The following is a 19,205-nucleotide window of genomic DNA, read 5'->3' as shown; positions in this document are numbered from 1 at the left end:
TCGGAGTTAGCAGTTTCTGATTGTGCCACCTTAAGATTTCATAGAAGTTGGAGGTTTTCTCTCTAATTTGGGTTCTCTTTGTTCTTTCATTTGGTCCTGGAGAGGGAAGTTTAAGGATGATGTTTTTGTTTTTTTAAGATTTTATTTATTATTTTATTTATTCATTTATTCAGCCCACCCGGGCTGCTCTAAGGATGATGTTTTGACATTTCTCCCTCATTGGAAGTCTTTATCTCATTTTTCTTAACAGTACAATATAACATAAGCTTGGTTCGTGCCTTACTTTTTAACCATTCCTGTGATGAAAGTGGTTAAGATTTTCCTCTAATCATTTGCTCTTACATATATTGGTGCAATAAAAATTTGTGTTCAGGGGATCCCTGGGTGGCTCAGTGGTTCAGTGCCTGCCTTTGGCCCAGGGCGTGATTCTGGAGTCCAGGGATGGAGTCCCACATCGGGCTCCTGGCATGGAGCCTGCTACTCCCTCTGCCTCTCTCTCTATGTCTATCATAAATAAATAAAATCTTTAAAAAAATTTGTGTTCAGTTTCTTAAAAAAGCATTACTGTAGGACATAGTTTTTTGCTAATAGATCACAATTTCTCTTTCAAATTTCATACCAATTTACAGTCTCACCAGCAGTGTGTCCTGGTGCTTACTACCCCACACCCTGGTCAAATGTTCTCAATCTTTTTAATCGTGCAAAATAAGTAAATGAAAACTTGTATTTTGCTATCCTCTTAATTTTTATTTCCTTGGATACTGAGCACTTTTTGTTGGTCATTTGTGAATCACTGCTGATTTTTCTTAGCTATTATAACGACATGCTATGAGTGCTGATGTTACCACCATTCAGAATTAACAAATTATTACAGAATTAATAAATGATAAAATTTCATAAGTTTCTAGTATTTTTAAAATTAAACTTTTTATGTTGACATAATTTCACATGCAGTTGTAAGAAGCAATGCCGAGAGACCCAGTGTACCGAATTATCCAGGTTACCCCATGGTAACATCTTGTCCAAGTATAATGCAATACCACAACCAGGATATTGACATTGATACAGTCAAAACACAGAACATTTCCATTACCAAGATTCCTTGTGTTGTGTATTGGCCACATTCACTTCCCTCTTCTTAACCTCATACAACAAGTAATCTGTGTTCTCCATTTCTACAATTTTGTCATTTCAAGAATGTTAAATAAATGGAATCACAAGGTATGTAATCTTTTGAGATTGGCTTTTTTCACTCAGTTAATTATCTGGAGATTTAATCAGTGTATTACAGGGATCCCTGGGTGGGGCAGCGGTTTGGCGCCTGCCTTTGGCCCGGGGCGCGATCCTGGAGACCCAGGATCGAATCCCACATCGGGCTCCCGGTGCATGGAGCCTGCTTCTCCCTCTGCCTGTGTCTCTGCACCCCTCTCTCTCTCATTCTGTGACTATCATAAATAAATAATCAGTGTATTACTTATATAAACAATCATTGCAAAAAAGTAACCATTACATAGGATGTATAAAGATACAATTTGTTTGATATCAACCATAGAAATGGCTGAGAACAGAGCTGTTAAAGGAGCAGAGAGGGTTTTTTTTTTTTTGTTGTTGTTGTTATTTAAGGTAAACTGATAAATTCAAATTAGAGTGTTTTAACTTTATGATATTAAGTGTAATCCCCATGATAATCACAAAGAAAATAGCTATAAAATATACACAAAAGGAAATGGGAAGGGAATTCAAATGTTTAAAAAAAAAAACTAAATACAAAAGAAAATAGTAAATGCAGGAATTGAGGGACCAAAAAAAAGCTATAGGGCAAATAGAAAACAAATAGCAGGGATGCCTGGTTTGGCTCAGTGGTTGAGCATCTGCCTTTGACCTGGGGTCCCGGGATCAAGTCTGGCATCAGGCTCCCCACAGGGAGCCTGCTTCTCCCTCTGCCTGTCTCTGCCTCTCTCTGTGTGTGTCTCATGAATAAATAAATAAAATCTTTAAAGAAAAAAAAAAAAAAGCTGAGACTTCAGTGGGCGGATGTGTGGAGCCTTTGGCCACATTTCCCCTAGAAGTCTTCTGAGTCCTGGGATCGATCAATGGTTTCTTGACTCTCAGGGACTGAGGCACAGCCCAACCACTTTCCTTGCCCTACTTATGGGAACCCCCACAGTTTTGGGGGCAGGAGGACAGAAGTTCTTTTTTTTATTATTTTAAAGATTTTATTTATTTATTCATAGAGACACACACAGAGAGAGAGAAAGAGAGAGAGAGAGACACAGGCAGAGGGAGAAGCAGGCTCCATGCAGGGAGCCCGACGTGGGACTCGATCCCGGGTCTCCAGGATCACGCCCCGGGCTGCAGACGGCACCAAACCGCTGCGCCAGCGGGGAAGGACAGAAGTTCTTAGTCAGGATTCAGTCAGGCACAGATCTGGGGGACAGACTGCCCAGATCTCCAGGAGGAATGGACTGAAGACACGGTGAGACTTCTGAGAAAACTCACCAGAAGTGGAAGGATCCTGTTAGAGGGACCACTGTAAGCCTAAGGAAGGTGGTGAAACAAGTTCAGCAGAATATTGTTTGTGATATCCCTGAATTCAGCAGCACCACCCCCATGTCTAGGTGTTCTGGGATTGAGAGCACAAGGAAACAAACTGTCATAGGAATTCTCTTTGTAGAGATGGTCACAAGGAATAGAAGTTGTTTTTCCACACACCAGGGGGGAAGATAAATATAGAAGGACATGGTTCAGAGGAAGGGATAGTGTCATGGTGGGGCTCCGGGAATGGTATGAAAGTCAGCAGCAAACCAAAAGAAGCCACCCAACACTAGAGCAGAAGAATTGCCATGGAATCTCTGGTTTTATGTACAGAATATTCTATCCCTGATGTATCCCCACCCTTACCATGCCCAGGTCAAGATGTCTATGGAAATAATCAGGAGTAGACTTTACAGCAAAACCAGGCATAGATTACGAGATTTTGCCTTTTTCCATAATTATGAATCACCATTACCCTTCTTCCTTCTTTCTCTCCTCTCTCTTTCATCCTTGCTTGCTTCCCTTTGTCTTCCTCCTTCCCTCTTTCCCCCCCCTTTTTTTTTTAAGATTTTACTTATTTATTCATGAGAGACACAGATATAGAGGCAGAGACAGAGGCAGAGGGAGAAGCAGGCTCCCCACAGGGAGCCCAATGTCGGACTTCACCCCAACCCAAGGATCATGCCCCAAACCAAAGGCAGATCCTCAACCGCTGAGCCACCCAAGGCGTCCCCTCTTTCCTCTTCTCTCTCTTTCACTGTTTCCCCTTCTTCTTCTGTCTTCTCTTTGATTTTCATCCCTCTTCCTCCTTTCCCCTCCATACTCTCTCCTTTTTTTTTCTTCCTCTCTCTTCCCTTTCTCCAAGCAAACATCAACGGCATAGGCATATTCTGATGTTGCTGGTTTTTTGCTAGCAGACATAAATGGAAGGCAGAAGCCTGCATCTTTATCTCTTACAGCTATCAGCCCCAGGGGGCCTTGCTCATGAATTATCTATTGCAATACAATGGGGTTTACACTGCCATAGAGGCGTTGACAAAGTCCCTAGGAGGAGGAAAAAAAAATAAAACAGTGCTTCTGGATTTGAGTCTTGAAAAGATGAACAGAAATTAGGCAAGTGGAGAAGGGGATAGGGATTGAGGCCCAGGGCATTTCCCAGAAAGGGCACAGCATATAAGAGAGGCCTGGATTTGCCTGGGCTTTGTGATTCTGGATTTTTAAAGTCTTTTTTTATTATTATGGATTATATCAAATCTACCAGTCTATGAATAGAAATTAAGTCCTTATGCAGTGTTATATGCTGTAATATTTTTTCAAATAAATCTGTCCTTTAAAAAAAAATCAGGGACACCTGAGTAGTTTAGTGAGTTAAGCATCTGCCTTCAGCTCAGGTCATGGTCCCAGGGTCTGGGATGGGCGGCATGGGGGTGAGGTTCACGTTAAGCAGAGAGTCCCCTTGTCCCTTTCCCTCTGCCCCTCATTCCCCCTTGTGTGCTCTCTTTCTCTCTCTCTCAAATAAATAATAAATAAAACCTTTAAAAAAATCCATCAAAGTCTGAAATCTTGGGGAACCACAGGTGGAGCAAGTAGATGTAGCCTCTCAGTGTCTTCTTTGAATCTCACAAATGGCATCCAGGTTCAGTGATCTTGACAACCATTGTGGAATTAGATTTTTGCCATGTGGGACGATCCCAGACCATGTGGGTTCACTGGTCTTATGTTCCTAGCCTTGTCATAGGTCAGAAACAGGTTGTTTCTCTCTCTCTCTCTCTCTCTCTCTCTCTCTCTCTCTTTTTCAGAGAGGGAAAGAGACCATGAGCGGGGGCGGGGGGGGCAGAGGGAGAGGGAGAGGGAGAAGCAGACTCCCCGTTGAATGTAGACCCCACCCCCCATGCTGCCCATCCCAGGACCCTGAGGTCTGTACCTGAGCCAAAGTCAGATGCTTAAATGACTGAGCCACCCAGGCAGCCTCAGATTGTTCTATTTTTAGCAAAAAAGTTTTGCTACTTGGAGAGTTATATTCCCCCTTCAAAATGTCTGGGTTCTGGACCTTGAAATCTCACCAGTGCACTATCTCCTTACGTGTAGGTGGCTGCAAGTATTTTCCACTTTTGACCATTTGGGGGATTCCTGTGGGTAGTCTGGCCAATGGACCACTGCCACTCAAGAGTGGTACTCACAGTGTGGTGTGGGGGCTGGTACTGGTCCATGTTTGTTATAGGTCTGCAATGAGATAAGTACAAAAAATGAATGTTTAGGAGGTTTTACAGAAGTTTAATATTGATGTGATATTCAAGCACATGATTAGTTTATTTTTTCCATTTTATAAGAGTACTGGCTTAAAAAAAAAGAATGTTGGCTTGTGAGAGATTACAAATTTTATTAACAACAAAACAAAGCCAAAGCTTCACTACAGATGGTGGTGGTACTGGTCTAGAAAGCAACCATTCAGAACCACGGACAGCACCTCTGCTTCCCAAGCCTGAATCCTCACTTTTCTGCCTCTGCTCCCAACTCTGGCTAAATCAACTGATTGACTACCAAACCCAACAGATGCTTTTCAGCTCTTGTCTTATTTGACCTCTCTAAAGCATGACTTTTGTTAATATATGAATTTGTCATGTTTGTTTAATTATCTTCCTCGTAAATAAAAAACACTGTCTTAGGATTTCCAATGAGCCACACCACTAAAATGAGGGGACAATTCTCATATCAGTCTTAAAACACCGTATTGACATTGCTTTTTTGCTTTCAGTGGGTTCCTAGAGACCAGGAGATAGGTCTAATTAATTTTCATTAATTAATGTGTCAGATGCCTGGACGTCCAACATGTGTCAGATGCTTGGACCAGAGTCTGTGTCAGCAAATGCCTGCCACTTATCAGCTGGATGATCTTGGGCAAGATCAACTTTGCCACTTTTTCCTAGCTATTAAACTGGAATAGCATTACAGTCTACCTAATAATTTTTAAAGATTAATTCGGTTAGTGAGTTTAACAGTGATGAGAGCAGTGCTTGGCACAAACGAATAAAAAGGATCATCACTGGGGCACCAGTCTGGCTCAATTGGAAGAGCATGCAACTCTTGATCTTGGGGTCATGAGTTAGAGCCCCATATTGGGTACAGACATTACTTAAATAAGTAAAATCTTATTTAAAAAGGACCATCATCGGGGATCCCTAGGTGGCTCAGCAGTTGAGCGCCTGCCTTCAGCCCAGGACATGATCCTGGAGTCCCAGAATAGAGTCCCACATTGGGCTCCCCGCATGGAGCCTGCTTCTCCCTCTGCCTGTGTCTCCCATGAATAAATAAATAAAATCTTAAAAAAAAAAAAGGAGCATCATCACAGGTTGCTGAATAAACTAATGAGCATGTCTTATCACCAGGCACTAGGAGGTGGAAGACTTCATTCCACTACTTGGGTTGGGCTACAGCTTTCTTTTTTTTTTTTTTTCTTTTTTATTTATTTATGATAGTCACAGAGAGAGAGAGAGAGAGGCAGAGACACAGGCAGAGGGAGAAGCAGGCTCCATGCACCGGGAGCCTGACGTGGGATTCGATCCCGGGTCTCCAGGATCGCGCCCCGGGCCAAAGGCAGGCGCCAAACCGCTGCGCCACCCAAGGATCCCTGGGCTACAGCTTTCTATTGATATGTTTAGGTCTACACTGTTCTACTCAGGGCACTGTGTGCTTTGGAATTCTAGAGATTTGCCTTTTCTGGGTCCCCATTTTGTCATGTTGGCTCCACTCTCCCACCCCTTTCAGTTGTGCATCCCTATCCTTTACCAGTGGCTTTCCTGCCATCTTCTCTCCCCTCCAGGCTCACCCACAACTTCTTTTTAGTCTTTAGTGCAGAGAAAAGTACACTAGATGACGGACTCCCCTGTTCAAGCAGGCCTGGCACCTCCTGTGCCCTCAGATTAGGCCGAATTACCTCCACCCTCTAAGTTCCTATAGCTTTTCTTCCCCTAGTTCCTTAACTCGCCTATTGGCTGTTAGCCAATCCTAGGTCCCCCTACCTAAATTATTCTTGTCCCCCACTGCGCAGGGAGATTTTAACCATCCTTCAAGGCTGGGGTCAAATCTACCTCTTCCATGAAAACCGCGACATTTCCACCCTGCCCTTCCTGAATTACTGCTTCAGAGTCAACCCCACGGGGCTTCCCATTCCATTTCTCCAGGTCTCCAGGTCCTCCCCAATCAATTCTTAGGTCTTCGATGTTCAAGTCCAGGTCATACATTTCCCATTAATCGCGCATCCTTTCAGCACACATCTTGAGTGACTGCCCTGCAAGTCGCAGAGGGCAAACCCTCTTCTCCCTCTGAGGCTGTGACCCCAATCAGCAAGATGGGCTTACAACACCTACGCCTCCCCAAGTTCCCGCGCGGAATGAGAGCCATAGGGCGGAGAGCGCTCTAGAACCTGGCGGGGATTGGGTGGAGGGCTCGCCTGGCCCCCCGCCGGCGAGGGCAGGCGGGAATGCGCCGTGGCTCCTGGGAGTTGTAGTCCACGCGTGAGCTCGCAGTCTCCGCAGCCTACGCGCGGAGACCGGTGGACTCGCCTGGGAAAGTGGCGGGGGCCTGCCGGGCTCGAGGAGCTGGGCCCAGGGCTCGCCCTGGGCGGGAATGGGGCAGAGCTCAGGCAACCGGTATGGCCCTGCCGCTGCTGCTGGGGCAGCTGCTGGCGCTCATGGGCCACGGGGGCGCGTTCTACCTCGAGGTCCGCGAGCTGGAAGAGAAGTGCTTCATCCAGGAGATCCCCGATGGTACCGTGGTCATAGGTGCGCGCGCCGGCCACTCCCGGCCTTGCCCTCCCTGCACCCAGAGTCCTGAGAGGGGACGGAACGGGGCGCCGTGGCACCAGCTTAGGCCCGTGCCTTCCCTTCCCTGCTGCGGGGTGGGGCGTGGGCTGGGGCCGGGGAGAAATGAGTGGACAGCAGTCTCGCCAAGGCATCCTCTCTTTTGCGTGTGCCGGGGCTGGGGGAGGGGCGCCGAGGAGAGGAGGCACGTCTGATTCAGACGCGATTGATGGCAGAGAAGTGGGGCTTGAGAGGGGAGGAGAAGGCAGAGGCCCGTGGTCAGGCCCCTCAGACTCGAGATCCTTCTGTTCCTCCCCCGACCACCACGACTCGGTCATGGGAATGGATGGGAATACACCTCCGTTGCCTCTCCATTAGGTAATTACAAGACGGAGCTTTACGACCCTGCTATGGAAAAGTATCAGCCCTCCCCACAGTGGATCAATTTGTTCGTGTTTGTGAAGGACCCCGAGAACAAGGTGAGGCAGGCCGTTACCCCTTGCAGCCCCCCCCAAGGCCACGGGTCAAAGCATAGCCCTCTCTAATCCTTTATTTCTCACGGAAGGATAGGTCTCCTCACAGGCAGGTAGCTCAAGGAGGGCCATGCTCTTTGCAATCTGTATTCTGTACTGGCAATGCTGGCATTTGAGACTTTATGGCCAAACCCATGCCATTTCCCTCATACTGACCCCTCTAGCCTGTGGGGGTCTGCACCTGGGATACTCTCAGAATTCTCCCAGAAGCAGGTACATGGCTAACTTCTCTGTGCTCACTGGGGGCTGCTTGCTCTAGAATCTTCTGGCCCGGCAGTATGGCCCTCAGGGCAGCTTCACCTTCACCTCCCAGTCTCCAGGAGAGCACCAGATCTGTCTCCACCTTGAGTCCATCCGATTCGCCCTCTTCTATGATGGCAAGCTGGTGAGTGTGGCAGGGGGTGCTCCACCATCCCCAGGGGCTCAATTTCTCAGCCTCTAGAATAAGAAGGGTGCAGGGCATGCTGCCTATTGAGTTGGGCTGGGACTTTACCTGAAGTGAGCATACCAAGAACAGCTCCTGAGGACGAAAGGGGATCTTGGGAGGGAGTCACTTGGACTTAAAGCCCTCCCTTGGCTCCCAGCCATCCCTAGGATAAAGACCAAACTTCATAAGGTGAAGTTCAGAGCTATTCTGCATCTGAGTCCTTCAGGGCTCTCCATTGTCACCTTCCAATACAGAACTTCTAGTAAACTGCCTGTTTCAGAGTCATACCTCTATTTCTCTGCACATGTCCCATCCTTTGTGTATGAATATAGAATTTCACACAAGTAGGGTCCTGATCATCTAGAGCAGGGCCAGTCACTAAGTCGGGGTGTGAGGAATGGAACTGCCAGTGTCAGGCCCAGAGTGGGATGGAGGACTAGATTTCAGGCAGGTTCATGGAGCTAAGCTCTCTGACCCCCATCCTGATTCCCCTGTTCCAGGCCATTCACTTGGATATGCAGTTAGGTGAACACACCAATGATTATGTGGAATTTGCAGCCAAGGACAAGCTGACCCAGCTGCATCTGCGTGTACAGCAGCTTGTGGAGCAGGTGGAGTTGATCCAGAAGGAGCAGGAGTACCAGAGGGTGAGGGGCTGAGTTGGGACAGTTGGGACAGGGGATGTGTAATCTCCTGGGAGGTGGCTCTTCCAGCTCTTCCCCCAGAGAGGGTGGGGGTAAAATTCAGTTCTTGACAGGCGTATTCTTCCTTCTCTCCTTCCACAGTGGCGAGAGGAGCGCTTCCGGCAGACCAGCGAGAGCACCAATCAGCGGGTGCTATGGTGGTCCATTCTGCAGACCCTCATCCTTGTAGCCACAGGTGTCTGGCAGATGCAGCACCTCAAGAGTTTCTTTAAAGCCAAGAAGCTGGTGTAGGTGGGCCCTGAAACCTAGCCCCAACTCATTCTCCTTCTCTTAACTGATGGAAAGTGGCCTGCCCTGGTCTGTTTCCTGGCTCCCAGTCCCCCAACCCTGCAGGGGTTCCTGGTACTGTCAGGGGGACAGAGGACTGCTTTGAACTGGTTTCTCAGCCAGCACTTGGGACAGGAGGGGTTTTCCGTACACACTTGGTTGGGGAGCTGCAGGATTCTTTGTGGCTCTGTGCTTCGGAGGAGAGTGAGGGTACCCCAACCCTCCCCCGCCCCCACCAAAACTGGATAGATGAACTAACCCAAGATGGAGAATTAAGAGTGAATATAAACTGCAAACTTTCTGACCTAAACATTTATTGCCTCCTGCTCTGCAATTCATTCTGGTGTTTTGTTTCTAACCAGATATTAACATGTGAGGCTCCTCATGCATTGGTGGGGACTGATCCCAAAATGAATGATGTGAAGAGTTTATACTCTGGAAAAAAAAAAAAAAAAAAGGAGTTTATACTCCGAAAGCCTTAGCAACCTGTGGAGCCCTTTCCAGAAAAGTCCAGTTTGGGCCCACCTCATGGGTAGCCTGAGTGCTGGTGGTGATCCTGTGCCTCTTTCTGGGCTCGGGTTCCTGTGCTATTTTACTCCAGTTACATGGACTGCTGGGTTCTTCCAGGAAGTCAGATGGGCACCTCTGTCTTCCTAGTATTTTTCAGGCAATCTGTCTCTCTCTTTGTGATGTCATAGGTTAATTTTTCCAGGAGATGCTTCTTTTTCTCTTTTTGAAAATAGGATTCCAAGTAACTGTTTCCATTATAGTCAGCATCTCCTCCTTCACAAGTGCACACAAGTGATGGCCAGACATCCATGTACCTACTGCATCTGCCTGATCTAGCCCACATTTTACTTCTGCTGGTTGCCCTGTTGGAATAGTCATTTCTCACGTGAATCTGACATTTTCTGTTATAAGGAAATTCACTGGTTGGCACCCTCGACAAAATTAAGTCCAAATCACCAAGGCCCAAGCTGTCAATAAAGGGAGACTCCCCATGAGGAGAGGGATGTCAGGACAGCTCCAGCACTTGGCCCTGGAGACAGATCGACCCTACCCTAAGATACGCTGGAGGAACACGGCCAAGTCTTGGAGATTTGCTCATTTGTGGGTGTGGTCATGACTGGCCTCTGGAAAGTATAAATGGACTGACCCGAAGGTTGGGGAGGGATGGGGGAACCACTGGAGAGTAACCTCAGACCAGAGTGTGTGATCTTAGCGCCCATTACCCTGACCTGAAGGGATGGGTGTGGGAGGGTACTCTGCTCTCTGCCACAGGAGAAGCAGAGTGACCCAGACAGGCACATTCTTGCACATGGAGCCTATGGTCTGATACTAAATGAGGCAGGGCTAGAACGACAGAAAAAGGTGAAGCATGCTTCTGAGAAGGGTATGCACTAAGAATGACATGATAAGAGCTCTGGCCTAGTCTAGATGGTCTGAGAAGGCTGCTTTTTAGAACTGCATTCATGATTAGTCGGAATTAGCTGGGGGAAGTGTGTTCTGGCCAGAGGGAATAGCACATGCAGGACTCCTAAGGCAAAAAAAGAATATGGCAATTTGGAGAAGCAAAAGAAGACTACAGTATTATGATCCTGACTCTAAGACCACAGAACAGATCCGGTGTTCGGTGGGAGTATGGGAGGTGAAAGCAAACCTGCCTTCAGAGCCATACTGCCCACCTAGCATGACCTACAGAGAAGGGGCTTCAGCAAGTGTTGGGGGGAGGGGGCGCTGGAAGGAAACAAATTCGGGCTCTCAGTGCCTCAAAAGCTGGCCAACAGAGCCTTAGGCATCTCACAATGCTAAAAGGTCCAGAGCTTGTCTGAGAACTTTCTGGGGCAGGAGTGAAGAGTCTGAGATGAAGCTGACACGTGACTGCTCTTGGGAGGGCTCTATTCAGAGCTCCTGCCGTGTCAATTCTTCTGGTGTGATTTATTTTTTAAAATGAAGGGTGACAACCAAATATTTGTTTTGCTTTATTCTAATATCCCTATTTATCGAAATTCAAAGCTACTCGTTCGTTTGGAAAGCACCCTGTTGGACGACCCCCTAAAGCCCATACGTCACAGGTCACAGCGTGAGAGTCACCACAATTCCTTGATGGCCAGCACCACAATGAAGGCACCAACCAGCCTACAAGGCAGGTGAGTTTCCACCTCACAGAGCAGGAGAAAAGGCTCCGGGCAGGTAAGGGGCTCGACCGAGCCCCGCAGCAGCCGGCAAGAAACCGAGAGGAGCCGCGAGTCCTGCGGCAGCCCAGGTGTGGCCTAGAGCGAAAACCCGGGATCTTCTCACCAACACCCCAAGTCTCTTCAGCAGTTTGGCGGCTGCCGCGAGGAGGAGCGGAAGTGCCAGCGGCCGCCGGCTCTGGCGCTCAAGTGCAGAGCGCAGGGCTCGGCGGGGCTGAGGGGCCGGCTCACCTTGTCCTCCGGGTCCTTCACCTCCACGAACATGCCCAGCCCGGGGGTGGCCGGCTGGTACTCCTCCCGCTGCTTGTCATACAGCTGCGTCCGGTAGTTTCCTGGAGGGGAGTGGGGCGGCCCGGGTCAGACGAGCGCGAGGCGGGGTGGAGTCGGCTCCCGGCGGACTCCCCGCGCCCCCCGCCCCAAGACCGACGAAGGTCTCGGTCCCAACTCTCCCTTCGGCCCGCACCTATAACCACGGTCTCGTCCGGAATCTCCTCAATAAAGCACTTCTTTCCGGCCTCCCCGGTGTGGAAGTAAAGCGCGCCTCCGCGGACCGCAAACACGTCCTTCCCACGCTCGCTCCGCATCCCCTCGGCCCCGGTCGCCAGGGCTGCGGGCGGCGGCACCACGTAAGCCGGACGCAGCCGCACGGCCTGCTGGGGCGGCGAGTCCCACCGCCCGGACTACGGGCCCGAGGTGCGGCAGCCGAGCGGTCCTGGGTACGGGAACCGCTTCCGCTCGCGAGGGAGTTGGAACTCCGGAATTAAGACCTTACTCCTGTTGATTGTCGTGGTGGCCGGAGAATGGTAGTGATGATCAGCCTTTTACAGATGCTGCAAGTAACGCCGTTTGTTTGTGGTCGCAGAGTGATTTATGAACAGGTGTAGGACTGACATAGAGGCTCCCTGACTTTTCCTCTGCATCTATGCATCCACACTCTGCGCTTGCTTCCATTTTTAAAATTCAGCTTTGAGGGGGCCTGGGTGGCTCCGTGGGTTAAGCGCCTGATCTTGATTTCGGCTCCCTCTTGATCTCGGAGGTCCTGAATTCGAGCCCCATGTTGGGCTCTAGTTGGATGTGGAGCCTAATTTAAAAAGCAAAAAATAGGGGTGCCTAGGCGGCTCAGTGGATTGATTAAGCATCCGACTCCTGATTTCTGCTCAGATCATGATCTCAGGGTCCTGGGATTGAGTCCTGCTCCAGCTGGCGGTTCCTAGTGGAGTCGGCTTTAGATTCCACGTGCCACTCCCCTTGCCCCTCTCCACCCTCCTCCCCCATTTCTCTCTGGCACACTCTCTCACTCTCTAGGATAAACAAATAATTTTTTTTTAAAGATTTCATTTATTTATTTGAGAGAGAGCGCACGCGAGAGCATAAGCAGGGGGAACAGCAGGCAGAGGGAGAGGGAGATGCAGGCTCCTGCTCAGCAGAGAGCCTAAGGAGTCGCTGGAAACCAGGACCTGAGCAGAAGGCAACTGCTTAACTGACTGAGCTACCCACGTACCCCAACAAATAAAAAAAATTTTCAAGCAAATAACAACACCCCCCCACTTGAACTTCAAAAAAATGACACAAATTGTGCACCAACTAATTTTGGAAAAAATTTTGAAAAAAAGCCTAGGAGACTCCCTTTACCACTTCTTTGCCTTCCAAAACCCAGCCACTCCTAAATCGGGTCATACAAGTTGGAGGTTTTCTAATGTGGGTTCTCTTTGTTGTTTTGTTTGGCCCTGGGGAGGGAATGAGGGAATTTAATGAGGATGTTTTGACATTTCCCCCTCATTGGAAGTCTTTATCTCATTTTTCTTAACAGTAGCAATATAATATCAGTTTGGTTCATACAGTACCTTATTTTAAAATTTTTATTTAAGGGACGCCGGGTGGCTCAGCGGTTAAACATCTGCCTTTGGCTCAGGGTGTGATCCCGGGGTCTGGGATTGGGTCCCTGCATCCGGCTCCCTGCAGGGAGCCTGCTTCTCCGTCTGCTTATATCTCTGCCTCTCTCTCTGTGTGTCTCTGATGAATAAGTAAATAAAATCTTTAAAATAAAATTTTTATTTAAATTCAATTAATTAACATATAATGTATTATTGTTTTCAGAGGTGGATGTCCCTGATTCATCATTCTTACATAATAGCCAGTGCTCATTACATCACGTGACCTCCTTAATGCCCATCACCCAGTTACCGCATCTCTCCACCTAACTCCCCTCCAACAATCCTCAGTTTGTTTCCGATGATTAAGAGTCTCTTGGGATGCCTTAAATGGCTCAGTGGTTTAGCCCCTGCCTTCCGCCCAGGGCATGATTCTGGAGCCTTGAGGTTGAGTCCGGCATCAGGCTCCTTGCACGGAGCCTGCTTCTTCCTCTGCCTGTGTCTCTATGTCTGTCCTGAATACATAGAAATAAAATTAAATTAAAAGAGTCTCTTAATGGTTTGTCTCTGATTTCCTCTTGTTTTATTTTTTCCTTTCTTTCTCTATGATCCCCTTAAATTCCACACGAGTGAGCTCATATGATAGTAGTCTTTCTCTGACTTATTTTGCTTAGCATAATACCCTCTAGTTCCATCCATGCCATTGCAAATGGCAAGGTTTCATTTTTTTTGATGGTTGAGTACTAGTCCATTGTATATACATATCACATCTTCTTTATCTATTCATCTGTTGATGGACCTCTGGGCTCTTTCCATGGTTTGGCTGTGGTGGATATTGCTGCTATGAATACTGGGGTGCGGGTACCCCTTTGGATCACTACATTTGTATCTCTGGGGTAAATACCCAGTAGTCCAATTGCTGGGTTGTAGGATAGCTGTATTTTCAACATTTTGAGGAAACTTCATACAGTTTTCCGGAGTGGCTGTACCAGCTTGCATTCTTACCAACAGTGTATGAGGGTTCCCCTTTTTCCACATCCTTGCCAGCATCTGTCGTTTCTTGACTTGTTCATTCTAGCCTTTCTGACGGGTGGGAGGTGATTTCTCATTGTGGTTTTGATTTGTGTTTCCCTGATGCTAAGTGGTGTAGAGCATTTTTTTTTTTGTGTTGGCCATTTGTATGTCTTCTTTGGAGAAAGGTCTGTTCATGTCTTCCACTCATTTATTGATTGGATTATTTGTTTGTTGGGTATTGAGTTTGATAAGTTCTCTCTTAAAAGAATTATTTGTTTATTTATTCATGAGAGATACACGGAGAGAGAGAGGCAGAGACACAGGCAAAGGGAGAAGCAGGCTCCATGCAGGGAGCCTGACACAGGACTTGGTCCCCGGACTCCAGAATCATGCCCTGGGCCGAAGGCAGGTGCCAAACTGCTAAGCCATCCAGGCATCCCTATAGTTGGTAAGTTCTTTATGGATTTTGGATACTAACCCTTTATCAAATATGTCATTTGCAAGTATCTTCTCCCATTCTGTAGGTTGCCTTTTGGTCATATAGTACCTTATTTTTTAATCATTCCTCTGATGAAAGTGGTTAAGATTTTTTTCCACTATTTTTTTTTTTTAGTGATTCATCAGTTTATTTTATTTTATTTTTAAAAATTTTTTAAAGATTTAAAAAATTTATTTATTCATGAGAGACAGAGAGAGAGAGAGGCAGAGACACAGGCAGAGGAAGAAGCAGGCTCCATGCAGGGAGCCTGACATGGGACTCGATCCCGGGTCTCCAGGATCACACCCTGGGCCGAAGGCAGCGCTAAACCGCTGAGCCACCTGGGCTGCCCTCCTCAGTTTATTTTAGAGAGAAAGAGCAGTCACATATGAGCACATGAGTGGAAGAAGGGCAGAAGAAGAGGAGAATCTCGGGCAGAGGAAGAAAAGAATCTCAAGCAGACTGCTGAGAGCAGAGCTGGTCACGGGGCTCAATTCCCCTACTCTGAGATTACAACCCGAGCCAGTGGTTTAACTGACTACACTACCCAGGCGCTCCCCCGCCCCCAATTATTTGCACTTACATATATTATTGCAATAAAAATTTGTGTTCATTTTATAAAAAAGCAGTACTGCAGGACATAGTTTTTTGATAAAAGATCATGAAATTGCCGTTTCAAATTTTGTACCAAGTACAGTTTTAGCAACATGTGTCATAGTGCTTAATTTCATGCTCTGGTCAAACACTAAACCTTTTTAATCTTTGCAAAACTAGTGGGTGAAAAGTTGTATTTCCTTTTGTTTTCTCTTTAGTTCCTTTCTTTCTTATCCTTTTAATTTATATTTCCTCAGATACTAATGTTTCTTCTTGGTCATTTGATTTCTTCTGTGAATTGATGGTTGTATTTTTCTTAGTGCTATTATAAAAACATGCTATGAATGCTGATGTAATTAGCAAATGATTGCAGAATTAATAAACGATAATATTTTATAATAATAGTTTGTAGTATTTTTAAAATTAAACTTTTATGTTGGAGATAAATTATAGGTTCACATCCATTTGTAAGAAACAATGCATAGGGATCCAGTGTACCCATTACTCAGGTAACCCCATGATAACATCTTGCCCAAGTATGATGCAATATCACAACCAGGATACTGACATTGATACAGTCAAGACACAAAACATTTCCATCACCACAGGTTCCTCATGTTGCATATTGAAGCCACACCCACTTCCGCTCTTCCTTCACCCTCTCCTTAACCTCATACAACAAGTAATCTGTATTCTCCATTTTTGCAATTTTGTCATTTCAAGAATGTTATGTAAGTAGAATTGGACAGTGTGCAACCTTTTGAGATTGGCTTTTTCATTGAATATAATCTTCTGGACATTTATTCAGCTTATTGCATGTTTCAATCACTTTTTTTTTTTAAGATTTTATTTATTTATTCATGAGAGACACACACAGAGAGAGGCAGAGACAGACAGAGAGAGAAGAAGGCCCCATGCAGGGAGCCTGACGTGGGATTCCATCCCGGGTCTCCAGGATCACGCCCTGGGCCGAAGGCAGTGCCAAACCGCTGAGCCACAAGGCTGCCCCAACTGCTTCTTTCATCAAAAGTAAAGAGTGTAAAGAGTGACCATTACACATAATGTACAAAGATATAATTCTGTGATATCCATAAATGAAAGGGTAAGAACAGAGCTTTTAAAGGAACAAAGTTTCTTGTTTTAAAGATTTTATTTATTTATCTATGAGAGAGACACACATACACACACAGAGGCAGAGACACAGGCAGAGGGAGAAGCAGGTTCCATGCAGGGAGCCCGATGTGGGATTCGATCCCCGGACCCCAGGTTCACACACCCTGGGCCAAAGGCAGGCGCTAAACCTCTGAGCCACTCAGGGATCCCCAGGAACAAAGTTTTTGAGTGTTGCTGGAGGTAAACTCGGCTAAATTCAAATTAGAGTGATACAGCTGTGATACAAATGCCATTCCAATGGTAACCACAAAGAAAATAGTGAGAGAATATACAAAAGGAAATGAGAAAGCAATTTAAATGTTTCATTACTACTAAAAAAATTAAACACGAAGAAGACAGAAAATGCAAGACATGAGGGACCAAAAAAAAAAAAAAAAAGCTGTAGAGCAAATAGAAAGCAAAATAGCAAAATGGCAAAAATAAATCCCTCCTTATCAGTAATTGCTTTAAACATAAGTGGATGAAGCTCTCCAATGAAAAGATAAAGACTGGTGAAGTGGATGAAAACCAGAACCCAAGTATATGTTGTCTATAGAAGCTTCCTTTAGATCCAGAGACACAAGGAGGTCTGAAAGTGAAAGAATGGAAAAGGATCTTCCACAAAAACAGTAACGAGAAAAGAACAGGGAGACTCTACTAGGATCAGACAAAACAGACTTTAAATCAGAAAGGATTACAAGCTATGGTAATTACACAAAGAGAGTCACATAGATCTATTGGTCAGGATGGAGATCCCAGAAAGAAACTCACACTTTTGTTTTTTTTTTTTTTGAAACCCACACTTATATGGTCAACTAATCTGCAGCAAAGGAGGCAAAAATATATGTTGGAGAAAAGACAGTCTTTTCAATAAATGATGTTGGGAAAACTGGACAGAGACATATAAAACAATGAAACTGGACCACTTTCTTATACCATACACAAAATAAACTCCAAATGGATTAAAGACCTAAATATAAGCTCTAAAATCATAAAACATCTAAAGGATAATATAGGCAGTAATCTCCTGGGCATTGGTGTCAGAAACATGTTTATGGAGGGGAAAGGAAGGCAAGACAAGACAAGGGAAACAGGGATCCCTGGGTGGCGCAGCGGTTTGGTGCCTGCCTTTGGCCCAGGGCGTGATCCTGGAGACCCAGGATCGAATCCCACATCGGGCTCCCGGTGCATGGAGCCTGCTTCTCTCTGTGCCTCTCTCTCTCTCTCTGTGACTATCATAAATAAATAAAAAATTAAAAAAAAATTAAAAAAAAAGACAAGGGAAACAAAAGCAAAAATAAACTACTGGGACTATGTCAAACTAAAAAGCTTTTTGCACATCAAAGGAGATCATCAACAAAATGCACAGGCAACCTACTGAATGGGAAAAGACATTTGCAAATGTCTTTAATCTGATAAGGGGTTAATATCTAAAATATATGAATTCATACAATTCAACACCAAAAAAAAAAAGCACAAAAACAAACCAGAACCCCCTAAGCAATCTCATTAAAAAATAGATAACCTGAATAGACATTTTTCCAAAGAAGACATATAGACAACAGACACATGAAAAAATGTTCATTGTCACTTAAGATCAGGGAAATGCAAAACAAGATCACCATGAGGTAATCACCTCACAGTAGTCAGAATGGCTAGAATCAAAAAGACCAGAAAAAACAAGTGTTGGTAAGGATGTGGACCAATGTAAGGAGAATTGATATCTTAACATTATTAAGTTTTCTGGTCCCTGAATATCTTTTTGTTTATGTAGATCTTTAACTTTTCTGAGCATGTTCATTTGTAGTTTTTGTTTATTTGCATCAATCATATTGAATCAAATAATTCAGTTTCTTTCTTGTGCGTGTTTTGCTAGTTATTTGTGGTTAGTTACAGTGAAAAGTGGGGCCAACGTAAAAGTGACATATACTATTTCAACTCACTACCCATTTGCCAGAGCTAATAATATGTTCCTACCCAACTGTAAGGGGGCCAGGAAATACAATTCTACTACACACCTGTAAAGGAAGAAAATGAGAAATATTTGGTGACAATCACTGATGACTATCATAACACCCTCAGTTGCCTACCCAACAGTCATTTCCCATCCCTTACTACTTGCAAAAAGAGCCCCAATTCTGTTTTCTCTCTTCTGGGTGACATCTACTTTAGGAAAAACTGCATCATTCATGGTAATCCCATTCGTTCCTATTTGGTGGTTAATGCATTAGCCATGTTCTGGCTAAGAGTCATAAGGATGTCTATTTCTGGCACTTCTGGGAAGGTTTCTCTCTCTCTCTTAAAAGAGGACATCAGACAGTGGGCAATTATCTTTCTTGCCTTTATCTGGTGGTGTGTTATGATGTGATTCCTTAGAGCTACAACCAAGAGGGTAGTGGTGGACACTCTAAGGATGGCAGAGTGGTAAACTGGACTGATACTGGATTACTGAGGGCATTGGTGCACCCTGTGGAAATAATCAGCCTTGGAACCACCTACTCCTAGACTTTTTGTTATATAAGGTAAGAAATGTCCTTACTTGGTCCTTTTTTTGCTTGGGTTTTCTGTCAGTTAAAGTAAAAAGCATCTAACTATATCAGATTGCTAAGGCTGAGTCAGGAGCCAAGAATTGTGAT

At 45.7% G+C, this 19,205-nt stretch overlaps 2 protein-coding genes across 4 annotated transcripts; one reads left to right on the top strand and one right to left on the bottom strand.

Moving 5' to 3' along the window:
* Window positions 1-4,575: 4,575 nt before the first annotated feature.
* LOC129494531 (transmembrane emp24 domain-containing protein 9-like) lies at window positions 4,576-12,061 on the bottom strand. Of its 3 annotated transcripts, none has more exons than XM_055301443.1 (3): window positions 11,924-12,061; window positions 11,692-11,792; window positions 4,576-4,758 (listed from the first exon to the last, which is right to left on the bottom strand). In XM_055301443.1, the coding sequence occupies exons 1-3, from the start codon at window positions 12,042-12,044 to the stop codon at window positions 4,699-4,701; spliced, it is 282 nt and encodes a 93-aa protein (XP_055157418.1). In that variant the 5' UTR covers window positions 12,045-12,061; the 3' UTR covers window positions 4,576-4,698. The 3 variants fall into 3 exon arrangements, with proteins under 3 accessions (XP_055157418.1, XP_055157417.1, XP_055157416.1); XM_055301442.1 differs by lacking the exon at window positions 4,576-4,758 and adding an exon at window positions 9,570-9,700; XM_055301441.1 differs by lacking the exon at window positions 4,576-4,758 and having other exon boundaries at window positions 11,235-11,792.
* LOC129494530 (transmembrane emp24 domain-containing protein 9-like) lies at window positions 7,059-9,506 on the top strand. The gene is made up of 5 exons (XM_055301440.1): window positions 7,059-7,316; window positions 7,713-7,813; window positions 8,127-8,252; window positions 8,795-8,941; window positions 9,080-9,506. The coding sequence occupies exons 1-5, from the start codon at window positions 7,187-7,189 to the stop codon at window positions 9,227-9,229; spliced, it is 654 nt and encodes a 217-aa protein (XP_055157415.1). The 5' UTR covers window positions 7,059-7,186; the 3' UTR covers window positions 9,230-9,506.
* Window positions 12,062-19,205: the final 7,144 nt, after the last annotated feature.

This window comes from Nyctereutes procyonoides, unplaced genomic scaffold, assembly GCF_905146905.1.
Source record: "Nyctereutes procyonoides isolate TBG_1078 unplaced genomic scaffold, NYPRO_anot_genome, whole genome shotgun sequence".
Lineage (NCBI taxonomy): Eukaryota > Metazoa > Chordata > Mammalia > Carnivora > Canidae > Nyctereutes > Nyctereutes procyonoides.
This window is presented reverse-complemented; position numbering and strand designations above follow the sequence as displayed.

Excerpts from the sequence above, each read along its gene's own strand:
- LOC129494530 (XM_055301440.1), top strand. The coding sequence starts at position 7,187 with ATGGCCCTGCCGCTGCTGCTGGGGCAGCTGCTGGCGCTCATGGGCCAC. Across the intron at positions 7,317-7,712 it reads CGATGGTACCGTGGTCATAG|GTAATTACAAGACGGAGCTT; the intron begins GTGCGCGCGCCG and ends CCTCTCCATTAG. Across the intron at positions 8,942-9,079 it reads AGGAGCAGGAGTACCAGAGG|TGGCGAGAGGAGCGCTTCCG; the intron begins GTGAGGGGCTGA and ends CTCCTTCCACAG.
- LOC129494531 (XM_055301441.1), bottom strand. The coding sequence starts at position 12,044 with ATGCGGAGCGAGCGTGGGAAGGACGTGTTTGCGGTCCGCGGAGGCGCG. Across the intron at positions 11,793-11,923 it reads GGACGAGACCGTGGTTATAG|GAAACTACCGGACGCAGCTG; the intron begins GTGCGGGCCGAA and ends ACTCCCCTCCAG.